Source organism: Rhineura floridana, chromosome 14 (genome assembly GCF_030035675.1).
Source record: "Rhineura floridana isolate rRhiFlo1 chromosome 14, rRhiFlo1.hap2, whole genome shotgun sequence".
In the NCBI taxonomy this organism is placed as follows: Eukaryota; Metazoa; Chordata; class Lepidosauria; order Squamata; family Rhineuridae; genus Rhineura; species Rhineura floridana.
In genome coordinates this window covers 483,157-500,594 of record NC_084493.1, presented here as the reverse complement: position 1 = coordinate 500,594, position 17,438 = coordinate 483,157, and the positions used below count along the sequence as shown (strand labels likewise).

Here is a 17,438-nt window from a genome sequence, read left to right as displayed (position 1 = left end):
TGCCCTGCCCAACTCGGCCGCCTGCGCTCCTCCTCATGCCACGGAAGGCCTTGGCTGGGCCCGCGGAGGGGGACGCTCGCAGGGCTGCCGGCCATCGAGCTTTCTGCCGCCACCCCCGGCGGCCCGGTGCGCCCACGGAGAAGGGCTCCGTTCAGTCCCTCCGGGCGCTTCCCGCCCCCGCAGCAAAGGAGGGACGAGAGCTGTCGCTGTCGCTGCTGCCCCGGCTCGGGTGGCTGTGCCCTCCGCCGCCTGCGATGAGACGGAGAAAGCGGCCAGGCCTGCGCTGTCCAGCAAGCGCCCCCCCCCCGGGCAGCAGCCGTGCCCGCTCACCTGGCCTGCGGTCGGAGAACAAGCCGCTTCCCTCCCCGAGCTGCCGGGGCCCTGCCTGGAGCAAGCGCGGCGCCCCCCGTCCAACCGAAGCCCCCGCAGGCACCGGCAGCAGCAGCGGCGGCGGCGGTATTTTTAGCAGTCGCCTCCACCGCCGGGCCTGGAGAAGGAGGAGGAGCCGCTGGCCGTGCCAGAAGGGGCGGCCCTTGCTCAAGCCAGGTGGGCGGCGGGCTCCGCGGCGGCCCAACAGCGCGCGGGGGGGGGCACTCAGGACCGGACCGGCATGTTCCGACCCGACCCGCCGGGAACGTGAGACGAGGTCGCAGCCGGCTAAGGAGCTGTCCAGTTTGCTCGGCACGGAGAGAAAGCGACGTGCCCGGGTCCCCCTCCCCCTCCCCGACCAGCAGCTGGAGGAGCACCGACGGAGCCTGACCGTCCCCTCCCTCGCCTGGCCTTAATCCTCTCCCTGCCCCCAGGCCCGGGCCCCACCGCGCCCGCATCCACAGCCCTCGCCGGGGTCCTGCACCGGGAGGGAGGGATCGCCCGCCTCGCCTGTCCATCCTCCCCCCAGTCATCCCGCACGATCTTCAAGGAGGGGGGAAGGGAGGGGGATCCCACCGGGTCCCACCCAGCAGCAGGACCCGGTTTTCCACGCCAAGGCCTTACTTTGCAACACGTCCTCCTCAACTAAGGCGCCGCTGAGCGTGCACGGAGTGCCTCCCTCTCACCCATGGCTCTGCCAGGTCCCCCACTAGCCGTGGTCAGGACGGGGGGGGGGCACAGTCGTATGTTTCCTTCCAGAGCGCTCACGAGCCACGGCCTGAAAGCGAGAGCCCGCCGCTGGGGGGTGACCCTCCGTGCCCACTTCTAGACTAAAGACGGCGCTCCGGTTTGGCGAAGAGCTCTTAAGGGACACTGAGGCTCGTGCCCGCCCCACTGCTTGGAGAGCCCGCTTCAGGCACGGCCGGAGGGAGAGCATGTCAGCTGGGGAGGGAGGCAGGCGGGGACTGATGGGAATTGTAGTCCAGCCATTTGGGGCGCCGCAAGAAGGCCGTTGCCCTCGGAGGCATAAGAGCCCGCTGCGCCTCCCTTCTGGATAGCGCGCTCGGGGGGCCCAGGCCCGGGCCGCGGCTGCTGGATGGTCTCTCCCCAAAGGGTTAGGGTCGTCCCACCGAGAGCCCCCCCCCGTGCCCGTGGATAGAAGGCACAGATAGGGCGGGTAGCTTAACAGGGTGCCGGTTGTAACGAGCGGCGCCTTCCTTGCTGTTTCGGCCTCCCTGTGCTCGCCCCTCTCCCGGGCTGGGCGCAGGAGGGCGGCTGGCCTTGCAGACGAAGAAAAAAATATGCGGGCAGGCGCGGAGATGTTTCCATCAGTGTGCGCTGCGGGGCGGAGGCGCTGCGCTGCGGTTTACGCATGCTGAGACCCCCTCCGGTCTGGCGTATCTACTATCCATAATGAACGAATGATGGTGATGCAGCAGCTGAGAGAGCCGCTGCCCCACTGAGCTTGGCCCCTGTAGTTTCTCGAGTCAAGCCCCCCCCCCCGCCAAGGTTTTCTGCCCCGTGTTGGGAGACAGGATCTCCTCTGAATGCCAGTAGCTGGCAATGACGAGGGAGGGGAAGAGCACTGGTGGTGGTGGGCTTCCCATTGGGGGCATCTCCTGGGCCCCCACTGGAAACAGGCCTCTGGACTAAATGGTCCCCTTTGGACCAATCGCGCTGCAGAGATCTTTGGATGTTCTTAAGGGTGAATTCTAGCTATGCTGCCAGTTTCTGGGAAGGTCTACACCACCTCCAGGGGTGGAAAGTAGGGGGTCAATTTGCAGCACTCCTCAGGTTAAACAGATTTTGTGGCTAACACCCCCCCCACACCCAATCAGCGCTTTCCTTTACAAATAGTATTGTCTTTATATTGATCTCTTCCCTCCCAAATTGTGTGTGTGGGGGGAAACCAGGATCAGGAGTGCAGAGGAGGGTGAAGGGGGAAAGCATTTAACTTTCCCCCATACACAATGGCCACAATTAAAATTGCCCTCCCTCGTCCCTTGGGTGTGGGGAAAGGCGGGCTGCCAACTTGGCTACAGGATGTTATTTGGATTCCACAGGTCTGGAAGCAGAGTTGCTGTTCCACTTCCAGCTTAGAGCAAAACAGCAATGACTGAGCGCACCCATATATGGCAAGGCCCTCTTCAAAACATAGAATGCAGAACGGCATCAACAGCCCTTTTCATTGTGCCACAGCACCCTTGAGTCACCCCAAGTGGAGAACTGCTTCTGTATTTTACTTCTGATGTATCTAAAGGCATCCCTGGTAGGCTGCTATAAGGTCTAGTGGGATATCAGAGAGTGCTGTGCACCTTAAAAATACAAAAAAACCCTATGACTACTACCATCTATTATTTAATAATACAGTACAGTAACAGTAATTAATATCAGCTCTAGAATTTGCTCCTTAAATTTGTTCTTCAACTTCCCACACTGTAAGCTTCATATTTGGGTTTGCCAGACTTTTTTCTCTTTGGTAGAAAACAGACTTTCCTCTGCAGTAAGCCAGCCACACCTTGTCTGGGACTTTAGAAAAGGGACAATCTAAATGATGTATCTGAGCCTTTATTATAGCAGTTTTCCACTGCAGAGAATTTGATGCGGCTGAGTCCAGAGAAGAGGGGTTAGGCTTCTTCCGGCCACTGCAGCTGAAAGTGTCCGGCGGAGGCTGCCTGGAGACTGGGACAAGGTGCGCATAACCGGAAGGCAATGCCAAGAGCAAAGTCATGGTTTGGAGAAGCAGATCTGGCCGGATGGGCCCAACCTCAGGACAGGAGAGGGTTGCAGCCCCCACCCAACCCAGCAGGGCTCCTGGGCCTCATCGCTGCCTCTTGAGAATGAGAACCAGCTCTTGGTGTAGGACGCTGAAGTTTGGCCGGTTCTGTGGCTCGTACTCCCAGCACTTCAACATGAGCTGGTACACCTCCTCAGAGCACAGGCTGGGGGTGCTCAGGCGCATTCCTAGGATTAGAAAAGATACCGCTGGGCCACAGGGGGTGGAGCAGGCAGGAGAATCAAGTATGTGTTTTGTTGCAACTTGCTGGGACTCTTAAAACTCAAGCTAAGCGGAGGTGAAATTTTTTTCCCAGAGTTCCATAAAAATTGAGTGTGATCAGCATTTTTCCATTCTTGCCCAGTTTCAAAACAGTGAAACACAGATGCAGAAATGGCATGACCCACACCTCCTTTCATTTTATCTAAAGTATTCTTGGTGTCAACCCAAGGCTGCATTGCAGTGAGCAAGAAGCTGCTGCCCCCTTGAATGGGTGTCAAAAGAAGGGTGCTGGCTTTCTGCCCAGACCCTCCAAGGAGATCCTGAGGCCCAGGCCCCACCCTGTCGGGCTCACCTTTCTCCACAGCCTCGCGGGTCTGCTGGTTGGTCATACTCGGGTATGGCGCAGCTCCCAGGCTAAAGGCTTCCCAGAGCAGGATCCCAAAGCTCCAGACGTCACTCTCAGAGGAATACCGGCCTGGGGAAGAGACAACCAACATGAGAGGTGGCATTTACTGGATTCTTGGGTGCCCATGGCAAACATGACCCAGGCTGGGTACCCACAACCCACATCTGCCACTGGTAGGAAAAAGCACCCCAGAACACAAAAGGAGAGCCTGCTGGATCCAGCCAATGGCCCATCTAGCCCAGTACCCTATTCTCACACATCTGTGGTTAGCAGCCAAGAGGAGTCAAAAGCCCCACAGAAGCTCATCAGGGCCCCTCGCTGCTGCCTGCCATGCTAGAGGGTACTTCTCCAGTATGTGGGCCAAGAACCACAGCCGTAGTACCCTGACTGAGTGCCTCTGGAGCAGTCCACTTCACAGGGATCTGCTTCATGCCGCCTGTGGAGGAGTAAATGCCATCCTCTTGTTCCCGCGACATCCCAAAGTCGCTGATCTTCAGTGTGTTCTTCTCCGTCACGAGACAGTTCCGTGCTGCAAGGTCCCTAAGGAAAAGCCAATCCAAATACTCTGCTGATGCCAATGGATGGGGGCAGATTCACATACGCCAATGCCTGGAACTTGCCCCCAGCTCTTCCCCACTAACCGGGAGAGACGCCAGCTCCAGGCACCTCCCTATGGGCTTGGTACACTGGATGTAGCCCATGCCCACTGCTGCCTGTTTGCAGGCAGCCAATTCTCTTCTCCTCTGGCTAAAGGAGAAAGAGGCAGGAAAAGCCCATGGGGTGACTCTCCCTTTCCCCCAGGAAACAAGTGCCTGCCTGCCTGCTCAGGCCTTCAGTTTTGGAAGCCATTAAAGCACCACCACGCCCACACCACGGCCCCTGCAAAGGCCCTGCTAGGTCTACGGTTTAAGTGACGGGTCACCTTGATGGCTAATGAAGTTGAAGGTGACAACGTCAAAGGGGGAGTGAAGGGTGGGTGGGTGCGATAGCAGGATAAGCCCCAGAAGAGCCTGGGCAAAACTGCCATCCCTTGCCAGGGAGGAAGGAATCCCTCCTGGCTCACCGGTGGATGCAGTGCTTGCTTGCAAGATACTCCATGCCTGCTGCAGCATTCTCCATCATCCTGAGCAGCTCCTTGACTTTGAGCTGAGCCCCCTCATTCCGCAGAAAGGTCAGGAAATCCCCCCCTGGGTAAAGAGAGAGGAGATGGCTGAGCGCCAACTGATCAGTGGCATCTCAGCTGGGGCAATGCCAGGGGAGCTCGGTGCCATGGCAGGGTAGGGAGCAAAGTGTTCCACCTTTTAGGGGCTGCCTGAGAGGCACCCGGATGAGATTCCCTCCAGGAGAAACTGCGGAGTGGGAAGAGAAGCAGACCACCTGGAGCTTGTTGGGAACAGGCCCGGTTCTTGGTGGGCCTCTGCAAGGCCACAAAACGTGGGCCAAGTTCTCCTACCAGCAGCTGCAGAGCAGACCCTCCCTAAATGCCCACCATGTGCATCTGGAGGAGTTTAAGACCGAGAACCAGAAGGCTACAAAGGGCTGGACTTACCCTGAACGAGCTCCATGACAATGTAAATGGGGTGTTTCTGGGTGCAAACTCCAATGAGCCGGACAATGTTGGGGTGAGTGTATTGCTTTAGGATCCTGCAAGGGGATCCAGAGGAGATGCAATTAGGGGAGGGCAGGTCATGTGCAAGCCAGATGAGGCCTGCCAGAGGGCAATCCCAGCACCTAAGCTGCCCTCCCTGCCCCCTGCCCTCCCCCCAGCACACAGATGCTAATGGGGGAGCCATTATGTCCAGAAGCAGAACCCACAGCAGCAGGACAGGCAGGATTCCCAGCTCTCTGTTGAGTCATTCTGTGCTGGAGATTCACGGCCAGGCAAGTGAGGACATTTGGCAGGTAAAGAAGGGCCAGCACAGGCCCATCATTCCTGGAAGGCTGGAATGCAGGCCACTTGTCTCAAGGAGGGACACGTGATGTCTGTCTTTAGAAGGCCTCCTCCAAGGAAACGATGAGGGCGAGGACAATGAACGCTCCCACCAGCACCCCAAGGCTGCTTAGCCTAGAATGTCTGCGTTGCATGCAGAAGACCCCTGGCTCTGTCCTCAGCTCTTCCAGGGAGGGCTGGGAAGAAGGCTCCTGCCCCCAACCCTGGAGGGCTCCTGCAGGGCTAAGCTAGGCAGACTCCAGTGGGCCTGGCTCAGCGGAAGGCACCTGCCTGAAGGTTCCTTCCAAACGGCTGGGTGGGAAAATCCTGGAAAGTGTGCTGTGGGCAAGGAATTTCCAGGCACTGCAGGAAACGTCCGTGTTGGGGTGTCCAGCTCAGGGCCGTTTCTGGCTCAGCCAGAGGGGTCTAGAAAAGTAGCCTCAGCTGCCCAGGAGTTTACTCTCTACACACCTGGCCTCCTGCAGGAATCTGGCCTTCAGCTCTGGTGGGAGAGTTTCACGGCATGACTTCACAGCCACTGGAGTGTTGTCACAACGCAGGCGTCCGCTGAACACCTCTCCAAAGTTGCCCTAGAGAGAGGAGACCAGGATGCCGCTTGCTCTGCTTGGCCCTCTGCCTTTTGTCCTCAGAAGGAGGGTGCAGAAGCTGCAGGAAAAAGCTGCAGTGCATTGCTGCTTCCCCAGGACAGCCAGCAGACACTGGTGTGTGCTTCTCAATCCAGTTTGTGCAGCAAACAGGCACACCTGGACAACTCCAGGGACCAGAGAGAAAAGTGGCATTGTGGGGGCCAGAGCAGGTGATGAGCAGGGCAGCCAGGCAAGGCACAGTGTGCACAAAAGGGGGACTCTGAATGTGACACAAAGGTGGTTGCTTTGGCTGAGCCCTTCAACAGACAGGCTGGCGGGAAGCCCCAGAGCTCTTGCCAGCCCTGGCATGCTGGGCACCAGCCTGCTTCCTACCTGAGATAGGCCAGAAGAGCTTTTCCAGAAGGTAAAATGATGCTCTGCCTCTTACCTGGATCATTCCCATTTAACAGAAGGGTAGCTGAGGTGGAGAGGCTCCACAGCTTTTGCCAGGAGTCCTGACAAGAGACCTCTCGAAGGTGGTGCCCAGCCTGGGCACTTCCTGCTCCTCCTCCTCCTCCTCCTCCACAGGGTCACTCACCTGCCCTATGCGTTCCCCAAGCAGCACATCCTCATGGTCCAACACCCACTTGTCCTGGAGCAAGAGCAGCCACTCAGTCACAGGGCAGAAAACTCCGCATGGCCCTCCCTCCCCTGCCCAGCAGGACCAGAGGCTTAGACACAGAGCGGTACCTTGGCAATGGGCTTAGCCAAGATAACACCACTTTTCTTAGTGATGGGTTGCTTGGTCTTCAGGAAATGGTCGATCAGCAGTGGGATGGTGGGGAAAGCTTCGCCCTCCAGACGATACATGTTCTAAGGGAAAATCCCACAAGAGCAGCCATCTTAGCCCTGGTGCACTCTAAAGGCAAACACCACTGCTCTGGTGTCTCCACAGTGATAGGAGCTGCCACAGGCAAGAGGGGACAGTTTCTTCCTGTTCATTCACATTAATTGAACAACTGCAATTTTTTATTAAAAAGAAAAGTTAATAAGCAATTGCTCAAGTAGTGGAGAAGAAATCAGTAACTGAGCCCATCCTACTGAAAACTGGCACAGACTAGTTACAGGCCAATCAGGAATGTTTCGGTCATGCAAGTGAAAAGGAATAAATTAGTTACAGGGGCACAAGTAGAGAAGCAGAAACCACTTAAAATTATGTATTACTCACATTTTTTACTCAAATGCCTTAAAGTGCCTTGCACAATAAAATAAAGCAACAAAAATCAGATAAAAACAGCAATACACAAAATCTAAAATGCTCATCCAACAATATATTTAAAGGAACCAGTCCTAACTACTCAACTTAAAAGATGACCACAACAAAAGCCACTACCATACCTAACTGCCCTCCCAATTAAAACCATATTTCTGGGTAAGTGAGAATGCTTTTGCCTTGCACCTAAAAGCAGTCATTTAAAATAAGTACAAAACATGAGCCTGCTGAATCCGGCCAATGGCCCGTCTAGTCCAGCATCCTGTTCTCACAGTTGCCAAGCAGAAAGAAAAATGAAGAGTCCAAGGGAAACGGCTCCTAATGAAAAGACCAGGGACAAGGAGAAACCTGATTAACCTATTCCCAGGCCACATAGGATCATTTAGTGCTGCAATTATGTTAAGTTTTAAAAAATCACCAAAATCAGGTATATAAAAAAGGCAGGAGCACAAGACAGAAGAAAGGACTAGCAACAACATCATCTAGATGTAAAACCTGAGTGAACAAAGGACAGCAATTCCAGGGGAAGCCTTAGCAGGGAAGCCATACAAACTAGCCACGGCCACTGCTCCACCTGCACTAGAACGGCCTCGTGCCTGCGGAGCCTGTATTTTGGCAAACAAGCATATCACCCATCATGCAAGACGTGTTCTTACTCTTTCCTCCTCCTCCTCCTCGCAAGGGGCACTGACCCTACACGGCTGTCCTGCTGGGAGCGCAAAACAAGCCACTTCCATTCATAAACCTGGGACTTGCCCTCCTATACTTCAGACTCACAAGTACAGCACAAGCGCACCTTTAAGTGCTGCTGAATAATGTGAGGTGGATTGTTTTGTAGACCCCAATATAGCAAACACAGGGTGAGGAACTGTTTAACGGATGAAATTCTTTTGTTTTGTATTTTAATTATGTAATTAAGTATGGATATTTTTTATAATTGGTTTTATACTTGTAAACTGCTTAGAAGCTATTTTGGCAAGGAAGCGGTGTATAAATCAACAAACATCAACAGAATCTAAATGATCTGAGGGTACTGAGGCAGAAGTGGTGGCTCAGCTCATGCCAGCCTCCAAGAGCTGATGGGCCGAGTGGAGCCTGACGCATGGTGCTTTGTGGGGCTATCACAGAGGAGGCCCTGCGCCTGTGCCCCTCCTCCTTCAACTGGCAGCTCCCATCCTCCCTCTCGGCCCCCTCAGTCACTCACGTCAGCGGATTGGAGGATGAAATGTCGGGGCTGCCCATCACACAGCACTGAGAGGACATACTCCTGCTTGCCTTGGCTCTCTCGTACCAGGAAGTCCCCGTTGGCCTGCAACAGCCTCTGCACTTCCATGCGGGGGATGGCACCGTGGTACCAGGCTTGCTGTCCCAGGGGCTTCTGCACCTCAGGCAAGAGGGGCACTGGGGGCGGCAGCTGAGGACAGAGAGGGGAAATGGGCAGAGCATGCAACCAGCCACCTTGGTAGCTCTCTTTCCAGTAGGGAAGGCCAGAAAGTGTGTGTGAGTTGGGGCAGGAAGGAGAAATGTCTCAACATGTGTTCCTCCCTCCCCGCTCCTTCCAGCTCGCCCACCGTGGGATTTGCACTTGGTGCCGCCTATCCAGAGAGCACAGGTGGGTAGGTGTGTCAGCAAGTGGACTCACTGAGAGGCGTGGACGGAAGATGCCTGAGATATGATGTTTCAGGGCCTCCAAGGCAGGTATCCGGCTCCCATCACGCTCTGGCTCCTGTCCAAGAAGAAGGAGGGCACAGAGTGCATGTCAAGTCCAGGGTGGGCTGCTGGGCGTGCAGAGTCAACCCAGGAAGGGCGAACGTGCCAGGCCCTGCCCATCCCAAAGGCCAAGGAGCTCTACCCCACGGGCCTGTGACCCTGCAACTCCTCAGGCACCCCCTGGCTACACGCACCCCAGAAGACAGCGACTGACTGTCATCCTGCAGGGCAGGGGCGGGTGGGGGGTCCCTGGACCCCAGCTCATCCAGCTTGTGCCACAGCAAATCCCTCTGGGCCAGGAGCTTGTCTTGAGTGCCCTGGGCAAGCTGGTGGAGGTGCTGGGCTTCATGCAAGGCCTGGCGCTTCCCCAGGAGGACGATCCTACAAGAGACAAAAGGGGGGGGAGGCAGAGCAGTTGAGACCAGAAAGGCATCACAGAGCCCTGCGGGGTAGGCTGGAGGGGCTCCCCTTCCCTTTGCCCGCTCCAGTCCTGCGGGGGAAGCATTCTGGCCAAAAGGAGATGGCACAAGTGGTGGTGCAGAGTATTAGGTAAGCAGCTGTTCACGGCACAGAAAGAGGAAGAGAACCCATGAGAAAAGCACACGAAGCCCCTCACAATTTCTCACAGCAACAGATTTTGAGAAATATGGTGTGGAGGTGGAAATGATAACAGAAAAAGAAAAGAAATTAAAAGTTTTTGGAAAGCTGATGTCGTTCATTGTGAAGCAGATCGATAGCTCTTAAAGTCAGGCATTTAGTGCCACTGGTCACATGACATGGAACACTCTCCCAGCAGAGATTTGGTAGGCATCCTTGCTTTTGACTTTCAGGTGTCTCTAGAAGACGTTTTTGTGAGGCTGTTTAAAATGGGGGGTTTTAGTAGTCGGTCATTTTAATGAATGTTTTGTACTGCCTTTAATTGTTTTTATGTTGCTGCATACCGCTGTGCAAGAGGTCAGTATATAAATACTCTTACAAATAAAGACATCCGGCCAGAATACTTGCGTAACTTGGAAATGTTCCAAAACTCCTAATTCAGAGTCAATGTGTGCAAAGCTTATCTCGTGGAAAGAATCTGGAAGCTGCTGGCCTTGAGCCTGGGCCCAAAGTGTGAGCATTCTGCCACAGCTATGAGGCACCTCGCTGCCACCACTTCTCCTCAGACCAGAGTCACCAGCAGCCAGACTCCCAGGCCATGACAGTCATGGTCATGGTCATAGGATACAGAATAGTAGAGTTAGAAGGGGCCTATAAGGCCATCAAGTCCAACCCCCTGTTCAATGCAGGACTTCAACTTAAAGCATACCCGACAGGTGCTTGTCCAGCTGCTCCTTGAATGCCTTCAGGGTTGGAGAGCCCTCCATCTCCCTAGGTCACTGGTTCCATTGTCATACTGCTCTAATGGCTAGGACATTTTTCCTGTTGTTCAGCCTAAACCCGACTTCTTGCAGCTTGAGCCCATTATTCCATGTCCTGCGCTCTGGGACAATTGAGAAGAGATCCTGGCCCTCCTCTGTGTGGCAACCTTTCAAGTACTTTAAAGAGTGCTATCCTGTCTTCCCTCAATCTTCTCTTCTCAAGGCCAAGCATGACAAGTTCTTTCAGTCTCTCCTCCTTGTTGCCCTCCTCTGAACCTGTTCCAGTTTGTGTGCATCCTTCTTAAAGTGAGGTGTCCAGAACTGGATGCAGTACTCAAGATGAGGCCTAACCAGTGCTGAATAGAGGGGAACTAATACACTTCACAGAGTTTGGAAACTATAGTTCTGTTAATGCAGCTTAAAATAGCATTTACCTTTTTTGCAGCTGCATCACACTGTTGGCTGATATTCAGTTTGTGATAAACAACAATTCCAAGAGTCTTCTCGCATGTAGTATTGCTGAGTCAAGTATCCCCCATCTTATAACTGTGCATTTGGTTTCTTTTTCCAAGGTATAGAACTCTGCACTTATCTGTTAAATTTTTGTTGTTTTCAGCCCAGTGCTCCAGCCTATCAAGACCACTTTGAATTTTGCTCCTGTTCTCCAGGGTATTGGCTATCCCTCCCAATTTTGTATTATCTGCATATTTGATAAGCATTACTCATCCTAATCATTAGTAAAAATGTTGAAGAGCACTGAGCCCAGGACTGAGCCCTACAGTACCCAGTTCATTACTGCCCCACAGTTTGAGAAGGAACCATTGATAACCACTCTTTATTCCGTAGCCAGCTGTGGATCCACCTGATGGTTGTTCCATCCAGCCCACCTTTAACTGGCTTGCTAATCAGAATATTTTCCCAAAAGCCTTGCAGATGGAGCTGTCTCTCAAAGGTGCCAAGTCAGCTCTGCCTCCCAGCTCCAAAACCCAAGGCAGTTCCCGCAGGACCTAGAAAGACAAGCAGTGAGCCTAGGCGATGTCTTCCTGGGACAGGATTCTGCTAGGCTGAGCTCCTACTCCCCTCTGAACTTGGCCCCCCTGCCTGGGATTGCACAGCTGCCTGTGGCCCTCATCTTTGGCCGCTGGCTTTGAAACATGGCCCTGGCTTGCCCTGGGCTGTGATACTCACCGACACAGTCGCATTGGCCTGAGACCAACCTCCCCTAATCCTCCCCACCCCCAACCCATGATGGACCCCGACATGTACATGGACCACAGTTTTGCACTCCACTGATTCTAGAAAGGGATTTTGTCTTTTTGCGAAAATCAAAGATGACTGGAGCCAATTCCCCACAATCCTATGGGAGGCCAGGCTGAAAACAAGCCAAGAAACCAAGCCCAGCCTTTTGCTTTCGAGTAGCTTGCGTGGAAAGCAGGAAGATGTAGCAAAAAGGCACCTCAAGGAACACAAAGGAGGAGGGGAGCTGCCTTCTGGTTCAAAATGTCCCCCATTCAGAAAGACTAATGAGGTGGCAACACTTTGCATCCAGCAAGCAAAGGAACAACATGCCGTGCTGCTTCTCACTTTAGGATGGCCCCCAGACTGAAGTGCACACTCCATGCTCAAGCCTGCCCCCATCTTGGCCTCCCAGCCAAGTCTCACCGGTCTCCGGGGCACACAGCCATCTCTTCGCTCTGGATTTCAGCCTTCAGAAGCTGGACCCGCTGGTGATGGCCACGGGTGGTCTCCGTGGCACTGGTCAGCTCCTCCTCCAGTGAGGTGAGGCTGCAGGAGAGAGGCATGACAGCTCTGGCCTCTAACAGGCAGAGAGAGCCTTGCTGGCTACAACTCGCCTCCCGGTTTTAGCAGGGCAGCTCAGTTCTCTGGGCTTCCACAGACAGAGCATGGAGGAGAAGGACGGTGGGCTGAACCAGATTCCTGTTCCCCCACCCTCCCCAGCAAGTCATTAGCCTCCTCCTCTACCCAGAGCACCAGGTATTAAGATGTGCTCAGTGGAGCCGGGATGGATCCCTGCAGGGACACACCTCCTCTGCCCTTCTCGGGTAGAGAAAAGAGAATTTTCACAGGTGTGCATTTCCGCCGAGTACCGCAGTGGTGAGAGAAGTTGCTCTCAGTCTCTCCAGGGCCACCGCTTGGGGCCAAACCTGGACCACCACCACCCGGAAGCCCCTTGCCCATACACACGTGTGCTGCATGCTTTCCAGTGTGAGCTCGTTTAGCTGGAGCACCCCGGCTTTCAGGCCCTCTGTCTCAGTCTCCTCCAGCAGACTCATCTCAAAGGTCACCACTCCAGGGGGCTCATTCCCACACCTGGTGAGAGACAGCAGCCCCGAGAAAGATGGAGAGGCCGCTTGCTTTGAGGTGCAACCCCAAGAGTCCCACACCTAAGAGGAAGCCCAACAGACAGCATACCTGCATTGTGGATTGAACCCTTTGTACTCCGCGGCAGGCTGGAGGCGCTCAATGGCCCTGGTCATCGCTTGGTGCACAGTCACCATCTCCTCTTGCACCAGACTGGTGATGCTGGCATACTCCTGGAGGGTCACCTTCCTGTCAGAACAGAAGCAGGACAGTGGGCAGGTAGTCTGTTGGTGCTGCCGGGAACCACCACATAAAGCTTAAACGCCTTGGGGCCCAGTACCTCAAAGGATACCTCCTCTAGCATCAACTATCTTGGGCCCTACAGTTGGCAGGGGAAGCTGTGCTGGTGGTGCCACCGCTAGGTTCAGCCTGGTTGGCATTGTGCCATGACAGGCCTTCATGGTGGTGGTTCCCCATTTGTGGTGAGGTGCATCTGCCTCCCTCATTGTTAACTGGTTTAAACTGTTTTTAATATTGCATTTTTTAATTGATATGGGACCTTGTGGTGAAAGATGGGTAAGAAATTGAATAAGCAACAGTAGCAGGATCGTCACCATGCAGGAGGCATTGGAAAGCCTTATTACTCACTCCGGCATGTTAGGGTTGAAAGATACTGCTCCTGGCAATCTTGAGATGATAAGCTGTGAGGGGATGCGACTGCTGTACACATCATTAGATGCATTACTTTACCACTTTGGAGTTTGCCGCCCTGGGCTCCTTGGGAAGAAGGGTGGACTATTGCCCCAGGTCCCAACCCTTCCCAGCTCCGCTCCTGGAGCACGCCTTACGTGATGTGCGCCATTTCCTGGTGCAGGCTGTGCAAGGACTGGAGCACCCCAGGAAGGGTCTTCTGGTAGTGGTGGGCATGTTGCACCTCTGCGGCCTTCAGCGCCAGGACGTACTGGTTGTGCAGGGAGTAGAGCTTCCACAGGCTCCGGACATACCTGTCTTTGGCCTTCTCTCGCTCCTTTTCTGCAGGGGGAGCGTGGCAGGGTCAGGGCCGGCCCAACGGCACACACAGGGACACCAACGGAGTGGTCTGCCTTTAGAGCTTTGTGCTCTGTTGCCACCATGGAGCATGCCTGATGATATGGCTCTGCGGTCTGGGGCAATGCGCAGTGAAGGGCTGGTCCCTCCCAACTGCAGAGAGCGCCAAAGGCACTCTGCAAAGTAGGTGTGAGGGCCCAGTGTCGCTTGCACCACAAGCAGGCAGGCAGGCGAGCCACCTCACTGAACCAACCCCTCTTCCTTAGTAACCTCAACACTGCCATCATGTGGCGCTCTTTATTTTTCTCTGTCTGCCTCTACTGAAGCAGCCCTTTAACTTTCTGGACTTGAATTGGCCTACGCTGCTCTCAATACTGGGTAGAATGGTATGACACTTCAGCATGGGATGAATAACAAAGCCTCAGACCACCTGTTTCAAAAACAAAATATGCATTTACTTGTGGTTTTGATAAGGCAACAAGATAAATTAAAATTAGCTTGTTGCCTTACTGAAACTTTTACAGTTTGAGTAATTACCCATAAGAGCAAATAAAAATAAACAGAGATAAAACACATCCATCTACATCTGTTCTGCCCTGTTTTCCTAACCAAACCAGCATAATCTGCATTCCTCAGGTCAGCTTCTGGGTCCTTTCATGGCCTGCTCCTGGTTCACTCATCCTGCAGCTCATGAGGTTTCTGATTCCACCACACTTTTCCTCTTCAGTTCTGCAGCAAAGTCTCTTATTTTCCAACAACTTAAATACAATATTTTCACCCCCCTCCTAACCTTTTGGCCAATCAGAAGAAGAGTAGACTCCCAACCACATTTCTATGTCCCCTGATCTGTCAGGGTGCTAGACTTTGACTCCTTCACCCTTGCACAGCCCTTTATACTGTTAACCCTCCTTTGAATCTTCTACATAGGAGCCCCTTTAAAGCAAAAAGCAAGCATTTCATAACCAAACCCCACACAAAATGGCTCATCCTTTCACGAATGGATAACAAAATGGCAGGTATTTGGAGGATGCTTTTTAGGGCTCAAAGCTCTCTCAGGGCAGATTTCATAAACAGAATAAAACCCAGTAGTATAGTGGCAAATTCAGAAGTGCAAGGTCCCTTCATGATAGTGATAGTCACACCCACACCCATTCCCCCTCTTTTTGCTGCTGGAACTGTAGAATGAGATCCTGTCCAACAGACAGAGCTAATCAGCATGAAAGAAGAGAGAGTTGGTTACTGAGAAGAGTCTTCTCAGTGACTGACTCACCTACTTTCACTCTCATTGGCTCCAATCAGAAGAAAAGGACAAGGAAGCATGTTAGAAGACTCTTCTCAGTGGCCAACACACTCCCCTTTCAAGCTGATTGGCTGGTAGGACGCTAGAGACATAGGGACCATGTTGGGACCCGCTCCCAAAATAGTAAGGGGTATAAGACCCCCTGGGTCTCCAGGCAGCTACACTCCTGATAACACTGTATGTAAGATCATGGCTATGTGGGCCTGCCTGATTCAGCGGAGGCAGCATTCATGGGAACTCCCACAGCAGGAGGGAGGATCATTGCCCTTGTAGACTTCCCAGAACAGGGGCTGGCCTTCCTGCGACTCTCCCTAGCCTCACTGCCAACTCGAGCCCCCCGCTGCCACTGCCGCCGCCGCACCCACCTTTGCAGGCCTCCTGATATTTGCGCTTGGCCTGGGCACTGTCTCGGACATGGGCTCGGTACTGGGCTTTCAGGCGCTCTGGCTCCTGCTGAGTGGTCTGGAAGAGCCAAGGAGAAGCGAAGGAGCACTGAATCCACTGAAAGGTGGTGCCGAGATTTCCAGACTGAGGTGGCGGGGCCTCAGGGGTGATGCAAGGGCAGGCTCCCTGCACAGGGGGGGGGGGTTGTACTGGATGACCTCGAACGTCAATTCCCTCTGGGTCCGGTTCACAAGCCTGCGCTGCCTCAAATGCCCAGCAGGGCACGCTGCTGCGCCGCAAGGGAGCCGGCCCGAGCGCGGGACAGTCGGCCTGCCGTACCCGGAGGAAATCCTGGCTCATGTGCTGCCACTGCTCGCTGTAGCTCCGGCGCAGCTGCTGCTTGTCCCGGATGAGCAGGCCCAGCTTGTGCAGCGGTCCCGAGGCCAGGGCTTCGGCGTGGCGCTGGAGGAGCTGGCTCAGGGCCTCCGTCTGGGTCACCAGCGACCACCAGCACTGAAAAGGGCGGAAAGGCAGAGGGAGACGCCGGCCGCGCAGAAGGGCAGCGAGGAGGAGGACGACGACGAGGAGGAGGCAGCGGCTGCCATCTCTTTCCGGCGCCCCTTGGAGCCCACAGAGCAGGCGCCCAGCAAGGGCTCGGCCGCTCCCTCTCCCCAGACGGGAAGAGGAAAGATCGCGTTGCAGACCGGGGGGCTCGGCAGAAGGCGCGCGGGGAAGGGGGGCCTCCCGGCAGAGGTGCGCGCTTGCGCCAAGCCGAAGCGGGAGAGAGTCGCCGTGCCACGCGGGGAGGCTGGCCGTGGCGCTTGCGAGGGCCTACCTGGGCGACCTGGCCGCCGCCGCTGCTCTCCTGCTTGCCGGCCAGGTTGTGCATCTGGTGCAGCAGGGCCGCGTAGTCCCGGTCGCCCTTGGCGCGCTGCCCCATCCACTTCCGCAGCCCCTCCAGCAGGCGCAGCTCGGCCTCCTGCAGCTGCAGCAGGGCGCTGTGGCCCTCGGGGCAGCCCAGCTGGAACGCGAAACCCATAGCCGGCAGGTACCCGCCGCCGCCCGCGCCCTCGCCCGCAGGCCTGCCTGCAAGGACGAGCCACCGCGGTCAGGGCCCCCAAGGGGCAGGTCCTGCCGTGCGGCCCCTTCAGCCCCGCCGCCTCGCTCGCCCCAGCGAGTTCCCCTTTGCGTTGGCAGCCTCTGCTCGCTTCCTGACCGAGGCCGGAGCAGTTCCCCAAAGCGCCAGCCAAGAGTCAGACTCCCGCCGCAGAAAAACTGGGCTCGGGGTACGTGCAGGGCGGGCTCCCCTACCCGTTAGCGGCCTTCGTAACTTGGTCAGGGCTTGGTCTCCTCGCACAGCGCCAGATCTGCGAGGGTGCTTCGGCGAGGCTACGCCTATGGGTGCGGTGGTAAGCAGCACCCAAGCATGCCCCCCAGCAACAGCGCCCTGCGCCTGGGCCCCCCGGGGCCCCTCTCCCGTGCTAGCGGGGAGAGGGGGAGCCTGCGATGGCCGTCAGGAACTGCGGAGGCAACACGACTCTCTCCATGTCGCCTTTTCGGCTTAGATCCCCCAAAGTGGGCTGGGGGCAACTTCGGAGGGGAAGCTAGTTCTGGGGGGTGGGTTCCTCCTGCCCTCCCTCGGAAGCTCCCCTCCTTTGCACATACCTGGTCCTGGGTGTTGTCTGAATCGGAGTTAATCTTCCTGTGGCCTGAGCACTAAAGAGGAACAGGAAGAATCCGCAAACCCTCCAGGC

The 17,438-nt window shown here is 55.3% G+C and overlaps 3 protein-coding genes across 7 annotated transcripts in view; 1 reads left to right on the top strand and 2 right to left on the bottom strand.

Annotated features, from left to right (window-relative positions):
• Window positions 1-1,309, bottom strand: part of MAN2A2 (mannosidase alpha class 2A member 2) — an 18,435-nt gene extending 17,126 nt beyond the window's left edge. The window contains exon 1 of one of the 3 annotated variants that reach the window (XM_061595028.1): window positions 994-1,309. The gene's annotated coding sequence lies outside the window, so the exon portion shown is untranslated. Of the gene's footprint in view, window positions 1-330; window positions 522-993 lie in introns of those variants that run through there. The other 2 variants (XM_061595026.1, XM_061595029.1) reach the window with 2 other exon arrangements.
• Window positions 33-2,928, top strand: LOC133369648 (uncharacterized). Its single transcript, XM_061595035.1, has 2 exons — window positions 33-546; window positions 2,433-2,928. Exons 1-2 carry the CDS (start codon window positions 36-38, stop codon window positions 2,483-2,485), a joined length of 564 nt encoding a protein of 187 aa, XP_061451019.1. The 5' UTR covers window positions 33-35; the 3' UTR covers window positions 2,486-2,928.
• Window positions 2,918-17,438, bottom strand: FES (FES proto-oncogene, tyrosine kinase). Of its 3 annotated transcripts, XM_061595034.1 has the most exons (19): window positions 17,350-17,438; window positions 16,520-16,770; window positions 16,024-16,197; window positions 15,666-15,762; window positions 13,802-13,985; window positions 13,065-13,202; window positions 12,837-12,962; window positions 12,294-12,416; window positions 9,468-9,654; window positions 9,206-9,289; window positions 8,768-8,977; window positions 7,041-7,163; window positions 6,889-6,942; window positions 6,175-6,293; window positions 5,323-5,417; window positions 4,837-4,960; window positions 4,156-4,313; window positions 3,720-3,842; window positions 2,918-3,333 (listed from the first exon to the last, which is right to left on the bottom strand). In XM_061595034.1, exons 2-19 carry the CDS (start codon window positions 16,721-16,723, stop codon window positions 3,191-3,193), a joined length of 2,466 nt encoding a protein of 821 aa, XP_061451018.1. In that variant the 5' UTR covers window positions 16,724-16,770; window positions 17,350-17,438; the 3' UTR covers window positions 2,918-3,190. The 3 variants fall into 3 exon arrangements, with proteins under 3 accessions (XP_061451018.1, XP_061451016.1, XP_061451017.1); XM_061595032.1 differs by having other exon boundaries at window positions 15,666-16,197; XM_061595033.1 differs by lacking the exon at window positions 17,350-17,438 and having other exon boundaries at window positions 15,666-16,197; window positions 16,520-17,044.

Coding starts and splice junctions, on each gene's coding strand:
- FES (XM_061595032.1), bottom strand. CDS start 16,723: ATGGGTTTCGCGTTCCAGCTGGGCTGCCCCGAGGGCCACAGCGCCCTG. Junction 13,203..13,801: donor CAGGAAATGGCGCACATCAC/GTAAGGCGTGCT, acceptor CTGTTCTGACAG/GAAGGTGACCCTCCAGGAGT. Junction 3,334..3,719: donor CCGCGAGGCTGTGGAGAAAG/GTGAGCCCGACA, acceptor TTCTAATCCTAG/GAATGCGCCTGAGCACCCCC.
- LOC133369648 (XM_061595035.1), top strand. CDS start 36: ATGCCACGGAAGGCCTTGGCTGGGCCCGCGGAGGGGGACGCTCGCAGG. Junction 547..2,432: donor GCGGCCCTTGCTCAAGCCAG/GTGGGCGGCGGG, acceptor TGGATTCCACAG/GTCTGGAAGCAGAGTTGCTG.